The sequence below is a fragment of the Eschrichtius robustus genome, chromosome 1 (assembly GCF_028021215.1).
Source record: "Eschrichtius robustus isolate mEscRob2 chromosome 1, mEscRob2.pri, whole genome shotgun sequence".
In the NCBI taxonomy this organism is placed as follows: Eukaryota; Metazoa; Chordata; class Mammalia; order Artiodactyla; family Eschrichtiidae; genus Eschrichtius; species Eschrichtius robustus.
The window spans coordinates 64,156,022-64,182,443 of record NC_090824.1 but is presented as its reverse complement, the minus strand read 5'-3'; the positions used below and the strand labels follow the sequence as shown (position 1 = coordinate 64,182,443).

At 41.8% G+C, this 26,422-nt stretch overlaps 1 protein-coding gene across 1 annotated transcript; it reads right to left on the bottom strand.

Annotated features, from left to right (window-relative positions):
• Positions 1 to 2,709: 2,709 nt before the first annotated feature.
• SPTSSA (serine palmitoyltransferase small subunit A) lies at positions 2,710 to 25,982 on the bottom strand. Its single transcript, XM_068534482.1, has 2 exons — positions 25,786 to 25,982; positions 2,710 to 3,821 (listed from the first exon to the last, which is right to left on the bottom strand). Exons 1-2 carry the CDS (start codon positions 25,886 to 25,888, stop codon positions 3,718 to 3,720), a joined length of 207 nt encoding a protein of 68 aa, XP_068390583.1. The 5' UTR covers positions 25,889 to 25,982; the 3' UTR covers positions 2,710 to 3,717.
• Between the last annotated feature and the right edge of the window lie 440 nt (positions 25,983 to 26,422).

Below are 26,422 nucleotides of genomic sequence, written 5' to 3'. Positions count from 1 at the left end.
AAGGGGTCATTTGGGTTGTGGGGATCCAGAGGTACTAGTATTTCTCTACACACATCTCTTCCAGAACATGAGTGTCACCTCTGGCACTTACAAGCATTGATAGCACAGACATGTAAACATCAATACCCATTACGCATTCACCAGTGGAAGCTACAGCAGTACACTGAATAGGCCCAAACGGCTGCACCCAACAGGGTCACATAAATTTCCGTTCTCTACTACAAAAATTGCCCAAACTCCACTAGTTGAGTTCTGGTGCCCTTCCTCCCACAGGAATGGGTAGGATAATGACTTGGGTAACTATATCCAACGGAGCCATGAAAGTTTGACTCTCTCCCCTCTGCAAAGCTCCCCAGCATACTAAGGCAGGATGCACTGAGTCTCACCTTTGATCATCTTCCTCCTTAATGAAACTGAAGCCAGGATAGAAGAGAAGGGGGCACAGAGGGAGAGAGCAGCTCTGAGCCCATTAGCAAGGTTTTGCATTCAGTTCACCTGAATAAATGTGGAGTGTTTCAGACCACCCAAAGGTCTCTATTGAATAACGTGCCCCTCACTGCTGCCACCATTTATTTCTGTTTTGGGGGTTCCTTGGCTTAGCAGCCACAGCTACATTGTCTTTAGAGCCGTCCCATTACCCTAAGATCCCTTCTTCCACCTGCCCAGAGGAGCATGCCCAACCACTAAGGCACTGTGTAGGCAGCCTGTTTCAATCATCTTTCTCACCGCTCAGCCTCTAATGATTAATTAACAAGTAGGATAGCGGAGGACCCTGGTTCTCCTAACCCATGCTCTTACTTGAGCAAGAGCATTTACTACTGGATACCAGGGTATGTCTCATCTCTGAATCTGGCCCGTGGGGCCATCATCCTTTCTCTTCTAGGAGACCACGTCCCTTCTTTGTCGCATTCTCACCACCAAAACTGTCAAGAACTGTGAAGGGTCTGCAAGCTAACAAGTTAGTTTGGCAGTTTTGTGGGTACTGGCAGAAGACATGAGATTCCAGGGTCAGACATAAAGGACTTAATTACTTACAGAAACAGTCAAAGTAGGGGCTTCCCTGGTGGCGCAGTGGTTAAGAATCCGCCTGCCAATGCAGGGGACACAGGTTTGAGCCCTGGGCCGGGAAGATCCCACATGCCATGGAGCAACTAAGCCCATGCACCACAACTACTGAGCCTGCACTCTAGAGCCCGCGAGCCACACTACTGAAGCCCGCGTCCCACAACTACTGAAGCCCGCGCACCTAGAGCCTGTGCTCTGCAACAAGAGAAGCCACCATAATGAGAAGCCTGTGCACCGCAACGAAGAGTAGCCCCCACTCACTGCAACCAGAGAAAGCCCACGCACAGCAACGGAGACCCAACACAGCCAAAAGTAAATTAATTAATTAATTAAAAAAGAAAAAAAAAGAAATAGTCAAAGTACCATTTTCTTGTTTTGGTTTCCAAGCTCCAATTCCCACAGGACAATGCAAAGAGGGCCAGGTGACACCTGTACATGCAGAGGGTCACATTACAGGAGAGGAACCCTGAGCACAGGGAACCCAAATCTTTTCTAGTGCCCACTGCTTCAGAAGATGATCTTTATATTCCAAGGCTCTAAGCAAACCTGCCCTTTGTTCTGGAGGGAGACATTATCTCTTCTCTATCTTCTCTATCATACAAACATCCTAGAAAAATATTCCAGAAAAAAGTCAGTCAGTATCTCTGTTCAGAAGACATACGGAAACATAAGCGACCTATAGAGAATTGTCTAATGCCCACTTGTAAACAGATAAAGTTAAATGATCTCCCCATTTGTTATTTACTGACAAATAGACCAGACCCTTGCATCAGTGGGTGAGGATATGCTTCCCTGATTACCTCTCAGTGGATCTGCTCCTATTTCTCTTTCTGATTCTTCTCAAGATTCTCTGTACGGCTAAACTTATCTTCCATCTATCTCATAGGCCAGTGTTTCATAACAACCATTAAATACAACAGTGATTTAACGGATTTCAGCAGAGTGAGGATGAATTAAAGATCTCTGAGTAGAGGGCTAGGATAGATAATCTGGATACCCATCTAAACTAGTGATTCTTGACTTTTCCTGTCTTCAACTCACCAGAGATCCACACATTAGAATCTACTTGTCAGTGGTTAAGGGGGAGAGGAGGGATGTCAATGGAGGAAAGCCAAATTTAAGCATTAATTGAACAAATCCAGACTTAAATCCTCATATTCATTATTTTGCTTGAGATAGTGTGAATACTATAATTATGCCATAACCAGACATAACCATATCCAACTACTTTTAAGCACTTCAAAACTAAATAATTATATATTATTCCCACCCTCCCTAATAGTGATGATATAAATTGATTCTCTAAAACTACCAGACTTTTATACATTACTTACTACCTCTGGACTAGAAAACACTTCAAAAGTCTAATCCATACAATTTGGGGCCAAAAGTACTTACATTTTTTTTTTTAAATAGCAAAACATTCTGGGAGATATGTTAAGAAAAATGTCTAATTTTTTAAATTAGAGATACTTTTATGTTGAGAGACATGTTAAGATATACTTACTGCTTATCTGTCCACAGCAATCAATCCAGAAGTATAAATATTAGATCAACATTTAACCAACGAGGAAAAAAAAATACTGTTACATCAGCTGATTTTTCTCTCTTTGAATTTAATGAGTTTACATCAAAAAATTAGGTAGTCATTTTACATTTAAGGAATAAAAATCTTTTTAAAAAAAAAGCAATACAAAGAGTGAGAGGATTTTAACCAAGTTTACATTTCTTTTTGCTATAGTTTTTAACAATTCATCTCATCATATTACAATGTGCAAATGCATTTGCAGCACCCATTACAATCATGACACTAAATTTAAGGAAGTACATTGTTACTAATGGCCCTCAGAGGAAACTGATTTACCTTCTATTAAAAACTCTACAATATATAAGCATTACGTAATAATGCTACTTCACCACCATTTGTCACAAGAACCATCACCAAAGTTTTCTGGAAATGAGTCCACACACAAATTAAATATTTAAAAGGTGAAATGTTCCTTATTTTAACTTCAGCAAGATCTTTCTTTTTCATTGTTAAGAAACACTTTAATAGTTTTAAAGTAAAAGCTGTTAAGAGTAGAGTCCAGATAGCTAAAACTGCACTCCTGAGTTCGAACTTACAGATAAGTCTTTTGTAAATAGTTCTCAATAAAATATCCTCCCTCCCCATCTCCCTGCCCCAAATCTTGATTTTTTTCTTACAAAACTTTGGTCAAGAGTAGAAATATATCCAGGCAGATATGTATGCCATATGATAGCAAGAACGGTAAAGCCCAACTAATGACTTTGGGTTTTAGAAATAGAAGGCAATTAAAATGTACTCAAAGTTACATTAAGAAAAGCTTTCACTGGGTAATATTGAAACAGTCACAAAGGTTAAGAAAATACTGATATCAAAGTACAAATGACTACAATGTTAAAATAGACAAAAACTACTATACAAGAGCCTCTTTTAAAATTAAAAATAAAGAACACAACACATGAGTCAGGATTGTTTTCCTGTTCTACTCATAAATTTTAGTCTTTATATTCAGAGGGTTGGTTATGTTGACATCTAGTAGAGTTTCTTATGACATCTGATGAAGTCTCGTTCCAACTTCAGACGGTGGCTCTTCCCTAAAGAACTTCTTGATTTTGGTCACATCTTGGTCACTGTACAATTTCAAAGTAGTGCAGTATCGCCATGATGTGCTGAGGCATGAAGACATATCCTGTGTACAGTGCCATCCCCACGATGGAAACCAGCATGGAATCTGGGTTGTAGTTAAGGAAACTTCATTTAATTTACTTTTTCTCAGTTTATCCAAAACTAAATCCCCAAATTTTTTCAACAATTGTTCTATGTGGAAGTACCCATTCATTTAATGCTTTCTAATACCTACCAAGTATTTATAAAGAACTAATAACTATAATTATAGCCACTAACCTTAACTATGCCTGACACCATTCTAAGTTTTTTAAGCTCATTTTATCTTCACCATCACCTTACATGGTGCGTACTATTATTCTCCCTGTTATATTCCAAAACATCAGGCTGCTTAAAATGAAGCAGAGAAAGTGACCCTGTTCAATCTAAGAAACAGAAATGTATAGGAATAAAATTGTACAGTATTTAATGACTGCAAAAGGTCTACAAGCTTGAACAATAAGAATGTCTGATCTAAGAATTCTGGAATTATTTAAACTAGAATGTGGCTAAGATATTGGCTTTAGAGCCAAAGATAAGATCAATCATATACTAGTGACATAAACTGGTAATAGCTGCTACTATTAAACATTTAGTAGTATTATTATTATCACTAAACTTTGCAACAACATCAAATTAAATTCACCTTGATAACCTAAACCATAAACATTCTGCCCTGTGGTCCTTTCTCCGCATTCCAAAAGGAATGTAAACTGTATAGGGGGCTTCCCTGGTGGCGCAGTGGTTAAGAATCCGCCTGCCAATGCAGGGGACATGGGTTTGAGCCCTGGTCCGGGAAGATCCCACATGCCGCGGAGCAACTAAGCCCATGTGCCACAACTACTGAGCCTGCGCTCTAGAGCCCACGAGCCGCAACTACTGAAGCCTGCGTGCCACAACTACTGCAGCCCGTGCGCCTAGAGCCTGTGCTTCGCAACAAAAGAAGCCACCGCAATGAGAAGCCCTCGCACTGCAAAGAAGAGTAGCCCTGCTCCTCAGAACTAAAGAAAGCCCGCGCGCAGCAACAAAAACCCAATGCAGCCAAAAATAAATAAAAATAAAAATAAATAAATTTATAAAAAATAAATAAACTGTATATATGCAAGTCAACAAGGAGCCCTCCTCTTGGGCCACACGAAATACTGCTAACAAAAATTATGTAAAACCTGAGGGCTTTTTGCTTTGCAGAGTCATGCTAAGGGGAATATCTACTTCTGACCTGGGACTGTGTTTTATGCATTCATTCATTCATTCATTCATTCATTCATATTCTCTCTCTCCCCTCGTCGCCCACCTCCTGTCTTACATACCTTCAGCTCTACATACTAGTAGTTCTACAATACCTTACATTCCTTTATGAGAATATAGGGTTTAAATAAACAATGTGCTTACTACCAGCTAATATTTGTATAACAGTTTAGTTGACAAACCTCTTTTATGTATTATCTTGCTTGACCTTTACGGCTTTCCTGTGAAATGTTTATTCACTAGTACTCATCAGAGACTGACAAAACACTGAGGGGACTTGTCCAGGGTCACACAAGAAACTGTCTTTAGAGCCACAGCTCAAACCTGACTCAGACCCTAAGTTCATTCCCCTCATCTGGCAAACATGGGTGAAAAGTCTCCCATGATAATTTTTTTTGAAATGAAATTAAAATCATAATGATTTGGGGACTTCCCTGGTGGTCCAGTGGGTAAGACTCCACGCTCCCAATGCAGGGGGCACAGGTTCGATCCCTGGTCAGGGAACTAGATCCCACATGCTGCAACTAAAGATCCCACACGCTGCGATGAAGATGGCACATGTCACAACTAAAGACCTGGCCCAGCCAAATAAATAAATAAGTATTAAAAAAAAAAAAAGATTCCCACATGCTGCACAGCACGGCCAAAAAAAAAAAATCATATTTATTTTATAGTGGGATTTTACAGTCTTCATGGGAGGGGTCAGCCTGCATTCAGTCTTAGCTTTTAAGCTAAGGTTGGTCAAGTGTGGGTCCTGAGGTGGGGAGGGCAAGTTCTTACCGATTAACAACCACTATTTGGTGATTTACATTTTCCTGGGGGGTAGGAGGAGCAGCTGGGTGATGGGTAAGGGAGTTAGGAGGAAGGGCCTTGGTGACAGGGAGACGGCCACAGTGGACATTCTTAGTCCTTCAGTGTCCCTCACAGTGCCCCGAATAGTGACCGGGACAATTTGGACACAGGGGCATCATGAAGCGGGATTTATGAAGAAGATGGACAGGACTTTGGAAATGGGTCACTGCATATGGCGGCAGAGGCCAGTGTCGCATCTGGGGTGAAACCGATGACCCTGTTGGGGGTACCTGGGTTGGTGCTGCTCTCCCTGTGAACAACCTCACAAGAGGGAGGGTGTTTGCAGGAAGGAGATGTGCACTGGTAGAGATGCAGATGTCAGATGTGGGTAGTTCTCCCATGACCATTTTTTAAATTTACTTTTTAGCCTCCCTTAATCCAGTTCTTTCTTAAACAACCACCTTGTATTCACCACTTAATTTCTTAAAAAAAAAAAAAAGTACAAACTTGCTGCTTCCACATCATTGCTCATCACCCACACAACCATCGGCCTTCTACCTCTCCAGGCTATAGACACCGCTCTCAGGTCACCAACGACCCCCTATCAAGTCCAATGGCTATCTAAATTGACACTATTTTCATCTTTCCTCTTCAAAACTCCTTCAGCTCTGGGCTGAGGTACTTCTCTGGTGCTCTCTTCCCTTCTCTCGCACCATTTTCCTAGTTCACTGGCTCTTTTTCCCTGTCTGCCACTAATGTGTAAGATGATTAGAGTTAATTTTGTGCTTTTCTCCCAAACATCCACTCCAGCCCTCCTGCTAGTACAGCAGCCATCCTCTTTGGGTGGGCCTAACCCTATCCCAACTCCAGGGATAAGCCCTGACTGATCTGAACCAGTTAAGATCTTCTCTTTTTAACAATACCCCCCAAATCTGATCAACAAGCTCAAAGTTTAGGAGTTCTGCCAGGAATTCAGGAACACAGATTCTCCTTCTAGAATATGCAGTTTGCTGATAGAATCCTGGAATCATTGGAGTCACTTTGCCTCCATGAGGAAATCAAAACTCAGAACAAAGTTGACAGATGAAGGTGGTGGAACAAAAATAATCGCAGAAAAATGGAGCTAGAACCCTGATCAAATGACCTGAAGCCCCCCCTACCACTGGATTTTCAGATACATAAGCCAATACATACGCCCTTTACCCGTAAACCACCTTTAGATATTCTTTGTCATACTTGCAGTTGAAAGGATTCTAAATGATAAAATGGAGTTCCCAATGATTTGTCTTGGGCCCACACACACTTATAACTTAAACAACCACCTTAATGTTGTTGACCTGACCCCACCTTCCATACTGCAGACAAGTATTTCCTATGATACTGGACATTTCCACCTATGACAGGCTTAAATTCACAGAGCCAAAACTGAACTCATTAACTTTCTCCAAAACTACTTCTTCCTATAGGTCCTATTTTTCCAACGATTTGAAAATAGTTGACACACTATCTGATACAACTATAGATTAACTATTTGCCTAGTCACTCAATCTAGAAATTGCTTTGATTCCTTCTCCCCAAATTCAAATTATTTAAGACTTCTCAGTTCTTTCCAACCACAACAAATGACTTTTATCTCATGTTCCCCTACCCTAATCAATGATAAATGATTGAGGTACTTATCATTCCTTACTTAATCACTTAAAAGCTCCCATTTTAGGCCTCTGGCTATTTTCCAAGTCTCTCTATACTAGAGTTATCCTTTTAAAATGCATGCTTCCCAATGCCTCTAGGATAGCACTTGGAATTCTAAGCCAAGCATCCGAGGACCTTTCCAATCTAGCTCAAGTACCTGGTCTTAGGTTGGAGTGCAAGAAGTAGACAAGAATTGACAAGAATTGGCTGGAACAGGGATTCTTGTATAAGTTATTCTGAAGGCAGTTTTATCAGAGGGGGAGTGAGCAGAACAGAACAGAGCAGGGGGAAAAGCTGAGGAGGTTCAGGAGCTCAGCCCCCACAGGGCGCTCTGGAGCATGAATTGTACCACATGTTGGTGTTGCTTTGAGGCAACAGGTCTGATATTTTGTATCCCTTAATCTGTCAATCACTGGCTGTACCATAGGCTGAGGAAAAACCACCTGGGCAAGACAGCTGCCTCGGCCAAGGGCAATAGTCTGGAGAAGGGGGAAGCTAGAAGGCAGTAGCAGACAACACTCCCAGCAGCGGGGAGAAGTACATCAGCTGGCAAAGGGGATCAAGGTGGGGGCCAAAAGCATCTACAGCTGACCCTAGAACAACACGGGTTTGAACTGCACAGGTCCACTTATACGTCAATTTTATTTCAATAAATACCTACTACAGCACTACACAATCCACGGTTGGTTGAATCTGCAGATGTGGAGCCACAGATACAGAGGGCCCGACCGTAAAAAGTTATACTCAGGGCTTCCCTGGTGGCGCAGTGGTTGAGAATCTGACTGCTAATGCAGGGGACATAGGTTCGAGCCCTGGTCTGGGAAGATCCCACATGCCGCGGAGCAACTAGGCCCGTGAGCCACAACTACTGAGCCTGCGCGTCTGGAGCCTGTGCTCCGCAACAAGAGAGGCCGCGACAGTGAGAGGCCCGCGCACCGCGATGAAGAGTGGCCCCCGCTTGCCGCAACTAGAGAAAGCCCTCGCACAGAAACGAAGACCCAGCACAGCCAAAAATAAAAAAATAATTTTAAAAAAAAAAGTTATACTCAGATTTTCAACTGTGCAGGGGTCAGCACCCCTAACCCCTGCTTGTTCAAGGGTCAACTGTACCATGCTGCTTTTCCATCATACCTCCCAACACTCCAAATCATCCCCCAACAAACAGACATCCTACTCATGCCATATTACATGAGTCTCAGAAAACAATGTTCTATATTTTCATACTGCTCTGCCTTTGCTTACGGTTTAATAATATGACTAAGGATAACAGCAGTGGCAGCTTTCATTTTGTCTAGTGTGCACACGGCACTGTGTTAAGCCCTTCAGTAATATCTCGAAATCAGAGTAAGCAATGGAGCCAATTCCAAACCAAGTCAAACTCCTAAAATGTGTTCTTAACTATTACACTATAATATCTTCCTATGTACGAAAAGTCCTATCCCTCCAAGTAAAACCTAATCATTCTTAGAGCTCAGCTAGTCATCTCCTCTCGTATGAGACTCTCCCTAGCACTCATACTTTTTCTATTCTTACCCCAACGTCCTGGCAGAATTAACTATTCCCTAATGCTCATCAAGTTCTTTACTCATATCACAGCACTTATCATTTGACATTACCTATTTGGAGATGTATTGATATTTATCTCATCCAGATTATCAACTCCTTCAACACAGGAACAATGTCTAATCATTTTTGTATCTCCAACATCTAACATAACACACGCTTAATAAATATTTGATGAATAAAGGAATTGCTTAAGAAACATTATTTGACTCTAGATTCACTGTGGTGCTTTCTACGTATTCCACATATTACCGTGACCAACAAACTCTAAAGCAACTACAGCAAAGAAAACCAAAATCTGTTTCTAAGCAATACTATATTTTCAAGATGCTTTTTGGTTTTTTTAACAGCTTTTATGTAAGACTTATGAATGTATACACCAAGCAAATGAAATGGTATAGTAATAATCTTCAGGTCATTGGCTCAAATTCAAGTAAGAATTACTAAAAACAGCCATTTGAATGATTATATTACGTACTCTTTATGGCACTATAATTCTTCTATTTAGTATGGAGAATGTATCAGTTAACATGCATAAATTAGCTTAACAGAGATTGCTCTACTATAAGACAGGAATCTGAAACTTAGGCTCAATTTTGTGAACACTAAGTTGTCAAACCTTTAATCTTTTATATGCATACAAAATCAGGACATCTTTCCAAGTGAAACAAGAACTTATCAAAACTTTTTTTTTTCTTGGCCACACCAAAGGAATGCAGGATCCTAGTTCCCCCACCAGGGATCGAACCTGTGCCCCCTGAAATGGAAGCGCAGACTCTTAACCACTGGACTACCAGGGAAGTCCCCAGAACTTATCAAAACTTGAAAAGATGTTTTGCCTGGTTAAAATATTAGACACTAGAGTTCATGACTTTCTACAGCATTATCCTGTGATGCATACATGTGGAGTAATAACAAATAAATGGCAATTATATATGCTAAATTCAGGATAGTGGTTACTTAGTGGGGTGAAATGGGAAGAGGAAGAAGGGAGATCAAGTGAGAAGGGGCACAAAGGGTCTTCAAATGCATGTTTTTCTTCAGTAGTTGGTGGTATGGGCACACTTTCATTATATTATTCTTTACGGGTTTTTTATTGCATGCCTGAATAGTCAATAAGTCTTGCTTATTTTTTTTAGTAAGTAAGAACTGTAAAGGAAAATGGAACTGCATATAGTACTAGACTAAAAACTGTTTTATTTGAAGGATCTTTTTCCCTGGCAAAGTTTGGGTTTGGCATCACTGGATCTAATTTGCTACTAGGAAATAAACAGAAAATCTTAGCTCTCAGAAACAGAATAAACAACTCTCAATTCTGACCAAGAAAACAGAAAATTACCAAAAGTCACTTGCACCTAGATGCAAATGCCAATTATTAGCTACTCAAAATAATAACAATAATAACAATAAACCTAACCTTTTACCCAGAGCCACTTATTAAATTTAACTTTTAATTCTATTTCCCTCAAAAAACAGTTTCTGTATTCTGATCCCACTTCTCCTAAGTATTTCGAGAATCACAATAATTAAATAAGCCTCTAAAAGTAAGTTTTCTATACAATTAAATTTCAAAATTATTCCCCAAAATTATCCTAAAGCTCTCAACCATAAGAGAATATTTTTTTACTGAAGTATAGTTGACTTACAATGTTTCAGGTGTACAGCAAAGTGATTCAGATATACATATATTCTTTTGTAGATTCTTTTCCATTATAGGTTATTACAAGATATTGATTATAGTTCCCTGTGCTACACAATAGGTCCTTGTTGTTGATCTGTTAATCCCAAATTCCCAATTAATCCCTCCCCCCCCAAATAAGAGACTATTTAAAACTGACTTAACTATACAGTGAAACTCATATTAAATGAAAAAGTAAACAATGGGACCATGAGGAATTTCTACTAGCCTCAATAATCACCTTGCAAAACATGCAAAAAAGTGCCTTTTAATAAGTAACTTCCTACAAATGCAATTTAAGCAATTTTAGCCATGTAGCTGAAATAGCTCCAATACACTGAGTTGAATACTCCCTGAGATTATGCTTGGCACCATTCAAAATGGCAGTTTTATTGTGACATTTGCAAGGTTGGGGAACATGTGACCTTCATCTTCTTAGAAATGTTCTCACAAACAGAGCTAAACATACACCATTTAGAATATAACAGCTATTATTTGCTATCTGGGTACTTGAGTGGATTTCTCAATCCACTGCGTTCTTTAACACACCTCTCAAAGTTTAAAGTATCCTTGACACACTGTGAAGTACAAGAAATGGATACTGGAATCACCATGGCACTGGAAGAGACCTAGGTTTGAGCTGCAATTCTGCCAATCCCTGGTTGTGTCAAAAACTCTCTGATCACTTGTCTCCTTATCTATGGTTTGGGGACACACATCACCTACCTTTCAGGGTTGATATAAAAATTTGGAACCAAATCTATTCTGCAACAAAAGGTAATATAATCTTTACTGAAATTATTGTTTGAGGGCTTGGGCACTAAACATTATGACTCAGACCTCTGTTTGGAAATTGCCCAAGGTCACCCTGCTATTAACTTGTTATTTATAGCATAATCCTAAGGCATCACAACCTCTCTGGACCTGAGTTTCTTCTCCATAAAATGAAATCCCTTCCTGGATTAATGTTAGGATCCCACTTGCTTGGAGAGGGCATTTAAGCACCACTTCTCAATCATCCTTAATGTAATCTTCTCTTTGAGACGCTGAGGCGCACACACACACACACACACAGAAAATGTAAATATTCAGTGTTATATAATACACATATATTGGAAGGTAATACACAAAGTGATAGAGTAATCTTTCCATTTACCAAGCCCTTACTGCTGTTTGTATAAGTATCAGCAGCTGTACCAAGATTAATCACGTTTATGTTTTAGAGGGGGAACCATGATTCAAGAAATATAGAATTTTAAAGCTAGTGAAATCCAGACTATAACAAACCAAAAACCTCAAAAATTAAAAAATATGTCTTTTCCGTTTTGTGTGTATGTAACTGTCTCCACCACTGAATTTTAAGTGCTTGAGAGCGAACGCCTCGGCTGCTCTTTGCTTCCAGTTGTAGTGCATTGTTAGACAAAGCAGGCACTTCATCAACCATTCAAGAACCGAGCAGATAAGGTGCCAGGATTGGGCAGGCACTGCCGATAATTGTTTGTTCAAGGGCTGAGTGAACAAACCTGAGGTTATTTATAACCTGGACATAACATAAATATTTTATGGATCCAATGGATTAAAAAGCAAATAGATGTGAAACCATATATCTGTGTGCTGTTTGCTGTTTTCTTTAACAGGGATCCCCAACTAATCATGAGCTGATAAGTTCCCAGTTAGACAGGAAAAAAAATAAATAAAGACTTTTTGCCCATACAAGGGATTGGCCATCCCCAGCCCTTTTCCCAGCAACTTAAAAAAAAAAAAAAAGAGGAAATGCTTTAAAGTTAAATACAGTACATCAGAAGTAAGACCACGGTAACTAACATTTCCTGCCCTAACCAGTAACCCCGTACTATCACCGCCTGCCTTAGCAACCTATTCACAAGACTTTGGAGAAACCAAAAGTACCTCCTCACTGGGAAAAGGGCAGGGGCCTTTGTTCCGGTGGGTATGATTTATTCCTCTTCACTAGTCTAATCTCAATGTTTTCAGTCTCTGATGGCCCTGGTCACATCGAAAAACAAAGCTAAAATGTCATCTAAAACAATCCAATCTTCTATTAGTCCAATTCCTTTTGTAAAACTAACTCTAAAAAGCTACTTTTATCCTTAGAAATATTCAAAAGGTTTGATAAATTTGATTTATTTTAAGGAACCATCTTAATGAAAAAAGAAAACAAAGTATCTGACAAAGTACTACCGTAGGTTGTTTGGTGAAAAGCAATCAAAGCTCTAAGGGAAAGCAGGTGTCAGCTGCTGAATGATGCTCCAAAAAGGAATCTTTCTTATTACTGCAGGTTTTGTCCCTTGACCTCGAAAAACTAGAAACCATCACCAAAAGAAACGTTAAGAAAGCTTATTTTGGGAATTCCATAGTGGTCCAGTGGTTAGGACTCACTGCCGAGGGCACGGGTTCAGTCCCTGGTGGGGGAACTAAGATCCCGCAAGCTGTTGTGGCATGGCCAAAAATTTAAAAAAAAAAAAAAAAAAATGAAAGCTTATTTTTACCAAATATATCACTTCTGATGCTTTCCTAGTTGCCATAAATGAAAGCAAGTAGAAGATAACGATATGGTTATAGCCCTGTGTAAGTCAGCCAATTTGATATTCTTGGGCCATAGTAAAGGATATCACATCAGCATCAGAGGTTACTGTTAGCAAGCAAAACCCATTCTCTGAGCTTTCTGTAGTGTTGGTCATACTTAAGTACGGAAATTGATTTTAGAACAACTTGATGACGAACTCTTTAAAAACTAAACAAACAAAAAAGCCTGCTGCTGAAACCAGCAATGATCACGTTCAACTCTGAGCTGAAATCCTAGAAATGGTTTGTAGCTCTGAACCCAGAGACACCAAGGCTATGTATCACTATATGTCCCAGGGTCAAGGGGGAAAAATTACCTGTCTGCTCTAAACTATAATCTGTTCTGCTATAACACATTTCTGGAGCATCAATTAACTCATATATGACTAGGATATCACAGGAGCTGCATGGTTTCATATGGGACTTTTCGTAAATTAGGGGAGCCAGATTAGTGAGGAAAGAATTATAATCTTCAGCAAGAAACATCCTTCAGCTCAGCGGCTGCAGTCCTTTTAGCTCTATTTTAAGAAAATTAAAAACTAGCATCTGTACCTGGGCTCCCTCTCCAGAAAGGTACACCTCCAGGCTAGCACAGCTCCCAACTAATGGCAGGATTGCACTGCCTCCTGCACCTCCTCGACGGCAGCCCACACCATCTCCATCACTTCAGCAGTTCCAGTCAACTCTGTCCATGCATTTTTAATGTCCCCTGGGGCAGCGCCCAGCCTGCCTGCCCAGGCTATCCAAGTTGTCCCCCCAACATGCCAATCATTGTTTTCATTAGCACCTGCTTACGAAGTTGCATAGATTTTGAGGGGCTAATGATATTTTCCCATAAACTCTTTTATTTGAGAATTTTTCAGGAATGCATACAACACATGATGGCCAAAATTCTTGTATTAGTAGTAATTCTACTTTTCATAACTATTGATCATAAATACAATACTGTCTTTCTATCATTCCATAACTACTTTTTTTTTTTTTTTAATTGTTTCTGGCTGCGTTGGGTCTTCGTTGCTGTGCGTGGGCTTTTCTCTGGTTGCGGCGAGCGGGGTCTACTCTTTGTTGCGGTGCATGGGCTTCTCATTCTGGTGGCTTCTCTTGTTGCGGAGCACGGGCTCTAGGCGTATGGGCTTCAGTAGTTGTGGCACCTGGGCTCAGTAGTTGTGGCTTGCGGGCTCTACAGTGCAGGCTCAGCAGTTGCGGCACACAGGCTTAGTTGCTCTGCGGCATGTGGGATCTTCCCGGACCAGGGATTGAACCTGCGTCCCCTGCACTGGCAGGTGGACTCTCAACCACTGCTCCACGAGAGAAGCCCCCATAACTACTATTTTTTAAGCATTCCAATTCATGAAAAGTATATATCCTCTCTTAAGTAGATCTTTCAGAACACAGAGTTATAATTATTAAAATTGAGCACTGGGTTTTTTTTTAATCTAAAGAATTTACCTTCAACTTCCCTGGTGGCGCAGTAGTTAAGAATCCGCCTGCCAATGCAGGGGACACGGTTCGAGCCCTAGTCCGGGAAGATCCCACATGCCCCAGAGCAACTAAGCTCCTGCGCCACAACTACTGAGCCTGCGCTCTAGAGCCCGCGAGCCACAACTATTTAGCCCACGTGCCACAACTAGGGAAGCCCGCGCGCCTCGAGCCCGTGCTCCGCAACAAGAGAAACCACCGCGATGAGAAGCCCACTTCGCCTAGAGCCCGTGCTCCGCAATGAGAAGCCACCGCAATGAGAAGCCTGTGCACCGCAACGAAGAGTAGCCCCGCGTTCTGCAAATAGAGAAAGCCCGCGCACATCAGCGATGACCCAACCCCAACGTAGCCAAAAAAAAAAAAAAAAGAATTTATCTTATCCTTGCTCCTAAGCACCACAAATGTTACAACAATCAAACCCTGAGCCGGGGTGTCGGGGGGAGGAGGTCACAAGGTCTTTAAGAATATGAAGCAGTGGAGTCAGGCTCCACATTCACCTGTACTGAAAAATCACTGGTATCACATGCAGAAACACTGTAGATCATTTGTATGTGCTTTGTCCCCACTGCCATCAACCTCCCATGACTTTCCCTGACGCCCTAGTACAGATCACCTAGTTCTTGTGTAGCATAGTTTTTCTCTTCCACCTTTCCTGAAAGAAAGGAACTTTTTCCTACTAAAGAAAAAGTTATAATATCCTAAGGAGTACAGACAAAGTATAGTCTAACATTCTCACATAGCCAGCCAAATATCCAGACAGTGTCAAACAGGCTAGAGCAGCTGTTTTCAAACTAAAGCACAGGAGCCCTGGAGGAACAAGACTTTTCAGAGGATTAGAATCAGTTAAGGGGAATCAGTTTACAAATCTTCAGCTTCCACTGTACTCTCTCCTCAAGCTGATCTGAGAACTGTGATCTGCTAGTTCTCCTTCCCATCCCCCCCCCCCCTTTACAACTTTACTTCTCTCACTTTACTTCCAGAATCTTACAATTACACATTTCCCCAGGGTATAAAACAACCTCTGGGACAGCAAACAAAGGAATAGTAACTAACTTACATTGTACTTTATTTCGTTCAGGTAACAGACTCCTGGCACAGCTCCAAACCTCACCTATCTATCCATCTAATAATGTGAATTTGGAAATGAGACACATTTCCAATCTGGGCCCGGCAAAATGCCTCCAGCAAGGAGGATGGTGAGAGGGGCTGTTCTGCCATCACTGAGGAAGTGACCAGAGAATCCACTGTCAACATTCACGAGCGCACCCATGGAGTGGGTTTCAAGAAGCGTGCCCCTCAGGCACTGAAAGAGATCCAGAAATCTGCCAAGAAGGAGACAGGAACTCCAGATGTGCACAGTGACAACAGTTTCAACAAAGCTGTCTCAGCCAAAGGGTTAAGGAATGTCCCATACTGTATCCACCTGTGGTTGTGCGGTTGTCCAGAAAACATAAAGCTGAAGATTCACCAAACAAGCTCTATACGTTGGTTACCTAAGTACCTGTCACCACTTTGAAAAACCTATAGTCAATGTGGATGAGAACTAACAACTGATTGGCAAATAAAATTATAAAACAGCAACAACAAAAAAGTGAGACAAGACTGAAGGTGTTTACATAACAATTATTTGAACAGAAAAATGACACTGAGCTTTTTCTGACGGAAATTAAGACTGATTTTGCCTATTTGGCTTCACAGTGAGGACCAGCTTTGCCAATCAGGTCATGTGATGAATGTTTTCTATGAATTGTATAAGAAAAAAATTATAGTTTTAAGGTTTTAGCAAAAACACAATCATTTTTAAAAAGCAAAAACTTAAATCTTTTGTAATTGTCTAAATTCACTATGAAAGATTTCAGATGTCAACTTAAATGAGTGAGAGGATACACAGTATGTGCTTTTTGTTCTTTTAGGGAATGCACAAATGAAAAGTCTGAACACCACTGGGCTGGAGGGTTGGAAGTATTAATTTATCAGTTACAGACACCTCCCCGGCGGTCCAGTGGTTAAGACTCCACGCTTCCACTGCACGGGGCTCGGGTTTGATCCCTGGTCGGGGAACTGCACGGGGAACATTCTGCATGCTGCATGACTCGGCTACAAAAAAAAAATTTTTTTTAATTAAAAATAAAAATAAAATAATTTATCAGTTACAGTTACTCCTAGCTTGGCTTTCCTCATTTAGCCCTTCCTGGTAATGGAAAACTGCATTAATTTCTACAAAAGGAAGATCAAAAGGAAATGGCATAGGGCTCCCCTGGTGGCGCAGTGGTTAAGAATCCGCCTGCCAACGCAGGGGACACGGGTTCAAGCCCTGCTCTGGGAAGATCCCACATGCCGCGGAGCAACTAAGCCCGAGCGCCACAACTACTGAGCCTGCCCACTAGAGCCCACGAGCCACAGCTACTGAAGCCCGCGTGCCTACAGCCCATGCTCCGCAATAAGAGAAGCCACCACAATAGAAGCCTGCGCACCACAGTGAAGAGTAGCCCCTGCTCACCCCCTGTCTGTGCGCAGCAACAAAGACCCAATGCAGCCAAAAATAAATAAATAAATAAACATAAAAAATAAATAAATAAAATAAACTGTCAAACATGTTAATTACTCTAGTATATTGACAGGTGAAGAAAAATCCTTCTCAATTCTAGCTTTAAGCATTTGAGGATACAGCAAAAATCTGAGAAAATAACTTAGTCGCTACTGAAAAGAACATACAGCTTAAAATGTAGCGCTGGGGAGGGGGAGGGGCAACATGGGGTGGGGGAGTGGCAGATACAAACTATTGGGTGTAAGACAGGCTCAAGGATGTATTGTACAACGCAGGGAATATAGCCAATATTTTGTAACAACTGTAAATGGAAAGTAATCTTTAAAGTTGTATAAATTTTTTTTAATTTTTAATTTTAAAAAAAGGAATGCTTTTTTTCATTATCATTCAAAGCCTATCTCAATCCAAAATATCTTCCTTTGCTTCTACCCTTGCCTCCTCCAGCCACCCTTAATTTATTCCAAATCCTGCAACCAAAGTAAACCTTTTCAAACTTAAAAAGCCAGATTGGATCACTCCTCTATCAAACCTTCCAAGAGTACCCTTTCTTACCAAAATTAAAAATCAGGGCTTCCCTGGTGGCGCAGTGGTTGCGAATCTGCCTGCCAATGCAGGGGACACGGGTTCGAGCCCTGGTCTGGGAAGATCCCACATGCCGCGGAGCGACTGGGCCCGTGAGCCACAATTACTGAGCCTGCGCGTCTGGAGCCTGTGCTCCGCAGCAAGAGAGGCCGCGATAGTGAGAGGCCCGCGCATCGCGATGAAGAATGGCCCCCACTTGCCGCAACTGGAGAAAGCCCTCGCACAGAAACGAAGACCCAACACAGCCATAAATAAATAAATAAAATATTAAAAAAAAAAAAAAAATCAGATCAGAAGCAAGAAAAACTACAATCCTGCAGCCTGTGGACCAAAAACCACAGTTACAGAAAGACAGACAAGATGAAAAGGCAGAGGGCTATGTACCAGATGAAGGAACAAGAAAAAACCCCAGAAAAACAACTAAATGAAGTGGAGATAGGCAACCTTCCAGAAAAAGAATTCAGAATAATGATAGTGAAGATGATCCAGGACCTCGGAAAAAGAATGGAGGCAAAGATCGAGAAGATGCAAGAAATGATTAACAAAGACCTAGAAGAATTAAAGAACAAACAAACAGAGATGACCAATACAATAACTGAAATGAAAACTGCACTAGAAGGAATCAATAGCAGAATAACTGAGGCAGAAGAACGGATAAGTGACCTGGAAGACAGAATGGTGGAATTCACTGCTGCGGCACAGACTAAAGAAAAAAGAATGAAAAGAAATGAAGACAGCCTAAGAGACCTCTGGGACAACATTAAACGCAACAACATTTGCATTATAGGGGTACCAGAAGGAGAAGAGAGAGAGAAAGGACCAGAGAAAATATTTGAGAGATTATAGTAGAAAACTTCCCTAACATGGGAAAGGAAATAGCCACCCAAGTCCAGGAAGCGCAGAGAGTCCCATACAGAATAAACCCAAGGAGAAACACGCCGAGACACGTAGTAATCAAAGTGGCAAAAATTAAAGACAAAGAAAAATTATTGAAAGCAGCAAGGGAAAAACGACAAATAACATACAAGGGAACTCCCATAAGGTTAACAGCTGATTTCTCAGCAGAAACTCTGCAAGCCAGAAGGGAGTGGCATGATATACTTAAAGTGATGAAAGGGAAGAACCTACGACCAAGATTACTCTACCCGGCAAGGATCTCATTTAGATTTGATGGAGAAATCAAAAGCTTTACAGACAAGCAAAAGCTAAGAGAATTCAGCACCACCAAACCAGCTCTACAACAAATGCTAAAGGAACTTCTCTAAGTGGGAAACACAAGAGAAGAAAAGGACCTACAAAAACAAACCCAAAACAATTAAGAAAATGGTCATAGGAACATACATATCGATAATTACCTTAAACGTGAATGGATTAAATGCCCCAACCAAAAGACATAGACTGGCTGAATGGATACAAAAAAAAGACCCATATATATGCTGTCTACAAGAGACCCACTTTAGACCTAGGGACACATACAGACTGAAAGTGAGGGGATGGAAAAAGATATTCCATGCAAATGGAAATCAAAAGAAAGCTGGAGTAGCTATACTCATATCAGATAAAATAGACTTTAAAATAAAGAATGTTACAAGAGACAAGGAAGGACACTACATAATGATCCAGGGATCAATCCAAGAAGAAGATATAACAATTATAAATATATATGCACCCAACATAGGAGCACCTCAATACATAAGGCAACTGCTAACAGCTATAAAAGAGGAAATCGACAGTAACACAATAATAGTGGGGGACTTCAACACCTCACTTACACCAATGGACAGATTATCCAAAATGAAAATAAATAAGGAAACAGAAGCTTTAAATGACACAATAGACCAGAGAGATTTAATTGATATTTATAGGACATTCCATCCAAAAACAGCAGATTACACTTTCTCCTCAAGTGCGCACAGAACATTCTCCAGGATAGATCACATCTTGGGTCACAAACCAAGCTTCAGTAAATTTAAGAAAATTGAAATCATATCAAGCATCTTTTCTGACCACAACACTATGAGATCAGAAATGAATTACAGGGAAAAAAACGTGAAAAGCACAAACACATGGAGGCTAAACAATACGTTACTAAATAACCAAGAGATCACTGAAGAAATCAAAGAGGAAATCAAAAAATACCTGGAGACAAATGACAATGAAAACATGACGACACAAAACCTATGGGATGCAGCAAAAGCAGTTCTAAGCTGAATTTAAAAAAAAAAAAAAAAATCCCACAAGGACTCAGAGGCAAAGAATATACAAATCAATTTTCACTGCAAAGTAAAGGAGCTGTTACAGTGGAGGATTACTGGACTGAATGTCAATATTATGACATAGTATGAGTGTGTTTCATGTTTGGTAATTGCAATCATTGTTGCTTTTGTTGTGGTCATCCATGTACAATGTTTGGTGTCAGTCTATTTATCTCTTGTAAAAATAAAATACAGTGTGTGTGTGTGGGAAAAAAAAAAAAATTACTACAGTCACTAAATTCTGAGGAAGTTTGCTCTGGAAGGAGCTTTTGGAAGCTATCTTTTCCAATTTCCTGTCCCCCCCGCCGCCCACCCTGGTTTTTCTAGATGAAGAAACTACATTCTCAGTCTCAATCTGGAATTCCCCAAACCTTCTGAAGCTCAGACTTCAGGAAGGGGCAGAACTATAGTCCACTTGGGGCACTTCCCCCACTTTGAGGAGGGTATAAACTGTACTTTTTCCACCATTTCTTCTTCTTTTTTTTTAAATTTTTTTTTTTTTTAAACTTTGGGTTAATTTATTTATTTTTGGCTGTGTTGGGTCTTCATTTCTGTGCGAGGGCTTTCTCTAGTTGCGGCAAGTGGGGCCACTCTTCATCGCGGTGCGCGGGCAAAAAAAAAAAAAAAAAAAATCAATCCGCAAGAAGAGAGGCCGCGATAGTGAGAGGCCCGCGCACCGCGATGAAGAGTGGCCCCTGCTTGCCGCAACTAGAGAAAGCCCTCGCACCGAAACAAAGACCCAACACAGTCATAAATAAATAAATAAAAATAAATTAAAAAAATAAAAAAACATAGTTCAAGTACTTTCTTTAAAAAAAATAAAAAATAAAAATCAAGGGGCTTCCCTGGTGGCGCAGTGGTTGAGAATATGCCTGCCAATGCAGGGGACACGGGTTCGAGCCCTGGTCTGGGAAGATCCCACATGCCACGGAGCAACTAGGCCCATGAGCCACAATTACTGAGCCTGCGCGTCTGGAGCCTGTGCTCCGCAACAAGAGAGGCCGCGACAGTGAGAGGCCCGCGCACCGCGATGAAGAGTGGCCCCCGCTTGCCGCAACTAGAGAAAGCCCTCGCACAGAAACGAAGACCCAACACAGCCATAAATAAATAAATAAATAAATATTTAAAAAAAAAAAAATCAAAGTCCTTACAAAACCTCCAGGACCTCCAAAGAGTCTGACCTCACCGCCTAGGACTCTCTCGCACACTCACTCTGCACTAGCCATAACTGCCTCAGTGATGGCCTTCATCCGTGCCAGGCAGGCTCTGGGCTCAGGGACTTTGCAATGACTAGTCCCTCTGCCAGCTCTGCCCTTCCCTCAGATTTCTACCCTGCTAACTCCCTCACCTCCTTTATCTTTTTACTCAAATATGCTTTCGCAATGAAGCCTCTCCTGATATCCTTTTTAAAAACAGTAACTCCATCCCATCCACACATTTCTTATCCCCCTGACCTACGTTTCTGTTTTCCATAATGCTTACCACCTAACATACTATATATTTCGCTTTTTTTTTTTTGGTAACACCTTGCTGCCTGCAGGATCTTAGTTCCCTGACCAGGGATCGAACCCATGCCCCCCTGCAATGGAAGCACAGAGTCCTAACCACTGGACCGCCAGGGAATTCTCACTATATATTTCACTCATTATCAAAGTTCCCCAAGGACAGGGATCTCTGTCTCATGTGCTCACTGATACATCACAAGCATCTAGGCCAGCATCTGGCACAAGGTACACACACAGAAGTGTCTGTTCTCACTTAAAGAATCCACTCTGCCTTAAAGAATCCCTGTTCCAGCCAAGTCAGCCTGGCGTACTCACCATCCCAACACATCTCTGCACCCCAGTCCACACCTTCTCCCCACCTAGGAGAAAATAAAGCAAAGAACTCAAATACCTCCCTGAAAGTTCTCTAAGTCCACCATGCTCTTCCTGCCCTGCATCCCAAAGCACTCACTGCCCAGCTCTTTCAGCGGAATAACAAGGGGTGGGGCAAGGATCTACCTGAGAACATGTGTCAATTCTAATTTTTCCTGAACCTGGATCTAATTTCCTTGAAGAAATGAAGTCCATCTTCTTGGAAACTTAGAACAGAACTCAGGATGTTGAAAATTTTTTAAATTAAAATAAATTTTAAAACCCTGTTCCTAGGATTTTTTTTTCCATTCAAAATGAAAAGAGCTTTGAGTCTCACTGGGAAAGGGAAAATGTATATTCCTGTGGTTTATTTTCCTACTTTATTAAATACAGTTAGTCTCCTTCAGTTCTACCATCTCCCACCTCCTCTCCCTTCTCCAGTCAGTAATTCTTCTTGGCTGTTCACTCAATGCCAGCCCCTGTATGCTAGCTGTTGTACTATACTACTGTGCTTTTCAAGGTACTGTACTGTAAGAGTAAAAATGTTTTCTTTATTTTTTGTATTTGTTTTCTATTACAGTACAGTACCATGTAGCCAATTGTGTTAGTTGGGTACCTAGGCTAACTTTGTTGGACTTAACGAACAAATTGGACTTATGAATGCGCTCTAGGAATGGAACTCGTCTGTATGTAGGGGACTGATTGTATTTAAATGTCAGTGAGAAAAATGTCAGTGAGAAAACTGTTACTGGATTTGAGTGACTCTACTCAAAAGGTATGAGCACCTCCCTTCATCTCCAGAACTCTCACTCCATGCCTAGGAGGCCCTACTGGATCAGATATGACCTCCTTTCCTACTACTCACCCCCACTAACCCCACCCCAGACACACCAGCCACTCAGCTATCCCAGAAACAAGCCAGATACGCTGGTGCTTCAGGGCATTCCTAGTTACTGTTCCTTCTGCCTGGAATGCTCGATCCTCTGGAATTTTTCCCCTGCTTAAATCTTTCTAAATGTCCCCTCCCTGACCACTCTAACTAAAAATCAAAGAACATGCACTCTTTCTTAGTTCCTATCCTCCTCTCCATTTTATTTTTCTCCATAACAGCTATAACAATCTAATAATCTAATTTTTTACTTATTTATCTAGTGGGATTAGAATAAATATTTTTAACTGTTTTATTCACAGGTAAATCCCTACTATCTAGAATAGTATCTGGCAATTAGAAAGTATATAATACTTGTGGAATACAGAACTCAGCAAATGTACATGTTTTACAAATGAGTAGACAGAGCAATGCAAATTTTGTTAACATCTCCAAAATAAATCAAAGAAGTTCTTTCTATCTATAGCCTTTTCTACTTCTTCAAGTTTGAATTCTCTACAAGAACTGAATGTTGTTCATCAGGAACAGTCAAGTTCCAAAGCTACTCTAAAAGTGGCTTAAAATCAGTGCTTCTGCAATTTCTTTGAAATGACAAATCAACATATAAACAAATGTCTGTCAAGCATTATTTGTTTGCCCAGCACTGTGGTTGAAAAAAAAAAAAAACAAAACAAAACTCTTTCCTCGAAGAAACATGGACTGTCTTTCAGGGGGAATCTAATTCCAAACATAAACCAAAAAAACTGCCTGCATTTTGCTTAAAATAAATACAAATATAAAATGTCATGGAAACACAAGAAGCCATTACAGAATAAACCTTTGTTTTTTTAATTAAAAGAACAAGGCTAAAATAACTTTTACTTATGCTTCCAATTATTTTAACAAAGATTTTTAATTTTCTAGCTCCCCTCAACAGCATGATTACAATGTTACCCAGTAAGGCACTACAGGGAGTGTCTTGCTGGTTACAAAACATGTCTTGGTTACAAAACCTGGTCTTTTCCTTTCCCACTGATGGCTGCCAGTAGGGAAAGGGGACTTTCGAAACATGTTAAAACTTCCCCTCCAGAGGTGGATGTCAACAGGTCCCAGCAGGTCTCTTTCTAGTTGGTTGCAAATCTCACTAGTGTGTTTTTTCTTTTTTTAATGAAATCATGTGGTCCCATAAACCAATGAGAAGTCAAATGCTTCAAAGGCAAAAATCCACAGAGGTACTGCATATCATTTCATAATTTATTTCTCCATCCCCCCCAAGAAAAACACGGAGGTATTTATGACACTATTACTATTGCAATATAATACAGAAAAACCTTAACACCACTGACACCATAGCATTTATCTATGTGCCAACAAGAGCCTTTAAAAGTAGAGCGTAGACTCTGATAGTGGGGCACTACATTCAACTTCTGATTTAAAGAGTTCAAATTTAGCACAACATTGTTTAAATTCACTTTTTAATAACTTTAACTGAGTCAAGAGGCGGTCTATATTTTAGTATACATTTTACAAGGATGACCTCATGAGCTCCAACCTATAGAACTCAGAGTGAAACTAAACTGCAGCTACAAGTAAATGGTGCAGGAAATTAGAGCATACCTTACATTCAGACTTTAAATCCAAACTCTGCATTCTGGTTCTTAAACTCCAGGTTTGGAAAGAAATGCCAACAATAATAAAACTAAATTTCCTTGTAAAGCAGCTAAGATGCCTCAAAAGTGTTGAGACAAAAGACTCAGCTTTGAGTACAATCCTATGCTAGTTCAAGACAAATAAACACACTTATTAAGGCTTGGAATGAAATTACCTCAGTCACTCTACCACAATGTGACAACGTATTTGCAAAGTTCTTCTGAAGCTACTCCAAACTAAACCACACTGAAGACGAGAGGCCCTGTATGAAGCAAGCATGCTATATAAAATATTTGTTTCATATTGGCCCTCAAGTCTTTAAAAAAAGTTATCTCTCATTAGTATTTATTCTGCGAGAATAATATCCAGGGATGTCAACATAGACAAATGAAGACAGACTTCAGGAAGCCCCTCTTCACAACCTTGAGTTATTAATTGAGCTTATGAAAGTTAGATGAGTTAAGATACAGGCAAAGCACTTAGCACAGTTGCTTGGCTGGTAGTAAATGCTCTATAGTCGTTAACGAGTAGTTATTAGCCATCTACGAAAACACAGCTTCAAACACTATCTGCAACTAACCACATATTCCTTTTCGGGCTCGACTGTTACGGACTGTGCAAACAGCAAATTAATGAGTAGAAGAGACTTTTTAAACCATCTTGAAGACCAAAAAGGTACGATTAACCAACTGCTTTCAAAAACTGTATTGGGATGCCATGAGCACAAATTCACAGCCTGACTTAAAAGCCGATAAACTGGTTAGCATTCTTATTAGGACCAAAGCCAGCTAAATCAGGGACAGCTAAAGGTCAAAAGCGTCCAAGCCGGGAGCGATTTGCTCCACTTACACGGTCCCTGCCTCCCACGGGAACCGGAGATTGAATCAAAGGCTGGCACGGCCGAAGTGCAGGCGAGGGCACGCCAGGTAGACATCGCCCTAGGGGATCTCCTCCAGCAATAAAGACGCTTCTACCTTGGTCCAGTGACTCACCGGCGACCTCAGATCTCAAAGGAGTTCTCGTCCCCCACCCCCCAACCGCGGGAGCGCCACCCTCGGCCCCGAGACCTCGGCCCCGCGCGCCCGCCGCGAAGAGGCGAGTCCGCGAGCGCAGTTCCCGCGGGGCCGCCTCTCCGCCCTCCCGCCGCCCCGCGCCCGCCAGGCCCTGGGCCCGGGAGGATGCCGCCCGGGCCCCCGCGCCCCGACCCGACCCCGCGCCCGCGGCCCGGGCAGGATACTGAACACAGTCCGCTCCCAGGGCTCCAGCATGTAGAGCGCCGTGACCAGCAGGTACTGGTAGTAGAACCAGGACATCTGTTTCCAGGCCCGCGCCAGCGCCATCCCTGCCACGCGCCTCCCGCGTTGCAGCCAAACGTCAGTCTGTCCGGCCGGCCTCCCGTTCGCGTCCCAGAGCCCCTGGCCGCCAGGCCCGCCTGACCCGCGCCCATTGGCCGGCCCAGCCCGGAACGTCACCCGTGGGCACGCCCAGCCCCGCGCGCTCCCGGGCAGCCGGCCGCGAGCCCCGCCCGGCCGGCGTTTATTGGCCAGGCCTCGGCCTCGGCCTCGCGCCGCGCCCGCTCCCTCCCCGCGGTTCCCTCTCCCGGGGCCGCGCCCACGCGAGCCCGAGAACTGTCCCCGCGAGAGCGCCCCGCCCGGCCCCGCCTCGCCCGGCCGTTGGTTGGGGGGCGGTAGTGCCCGATGGGGCCCTGCCGCGGGGGTCGGCCGTGGCTCCCTTACGCGGTGGGTCCCCCGAGTCGGGCCCAGAAACACCAGTCGAAGAAATATTTGCGGAATACCAGTGACGCCTTAGGCGTCCTCCTGGGCTGGGGGATTACAGGGTGAATAGGAGCATATTAGGATCCTTACCTCTTGAAG

Excerpts from the sequence above, each read along its gene's own strand:
- SPTSSA (XM_068534482.1), bottom strand. The coding sequence starts at position 25,888 with ATGGCGCTGGCGCGGGCCTGGAAACAGATGTCCTGGTTCTACTACCAG. Across the intron at positions 3,822-25,785 it reads CTGGGAGCGGACTGTGTTCA|ATTCCATGCTGGTTTCCATC; the intron begins GTATCCTGCCCG and ends ACTACAACCCAG.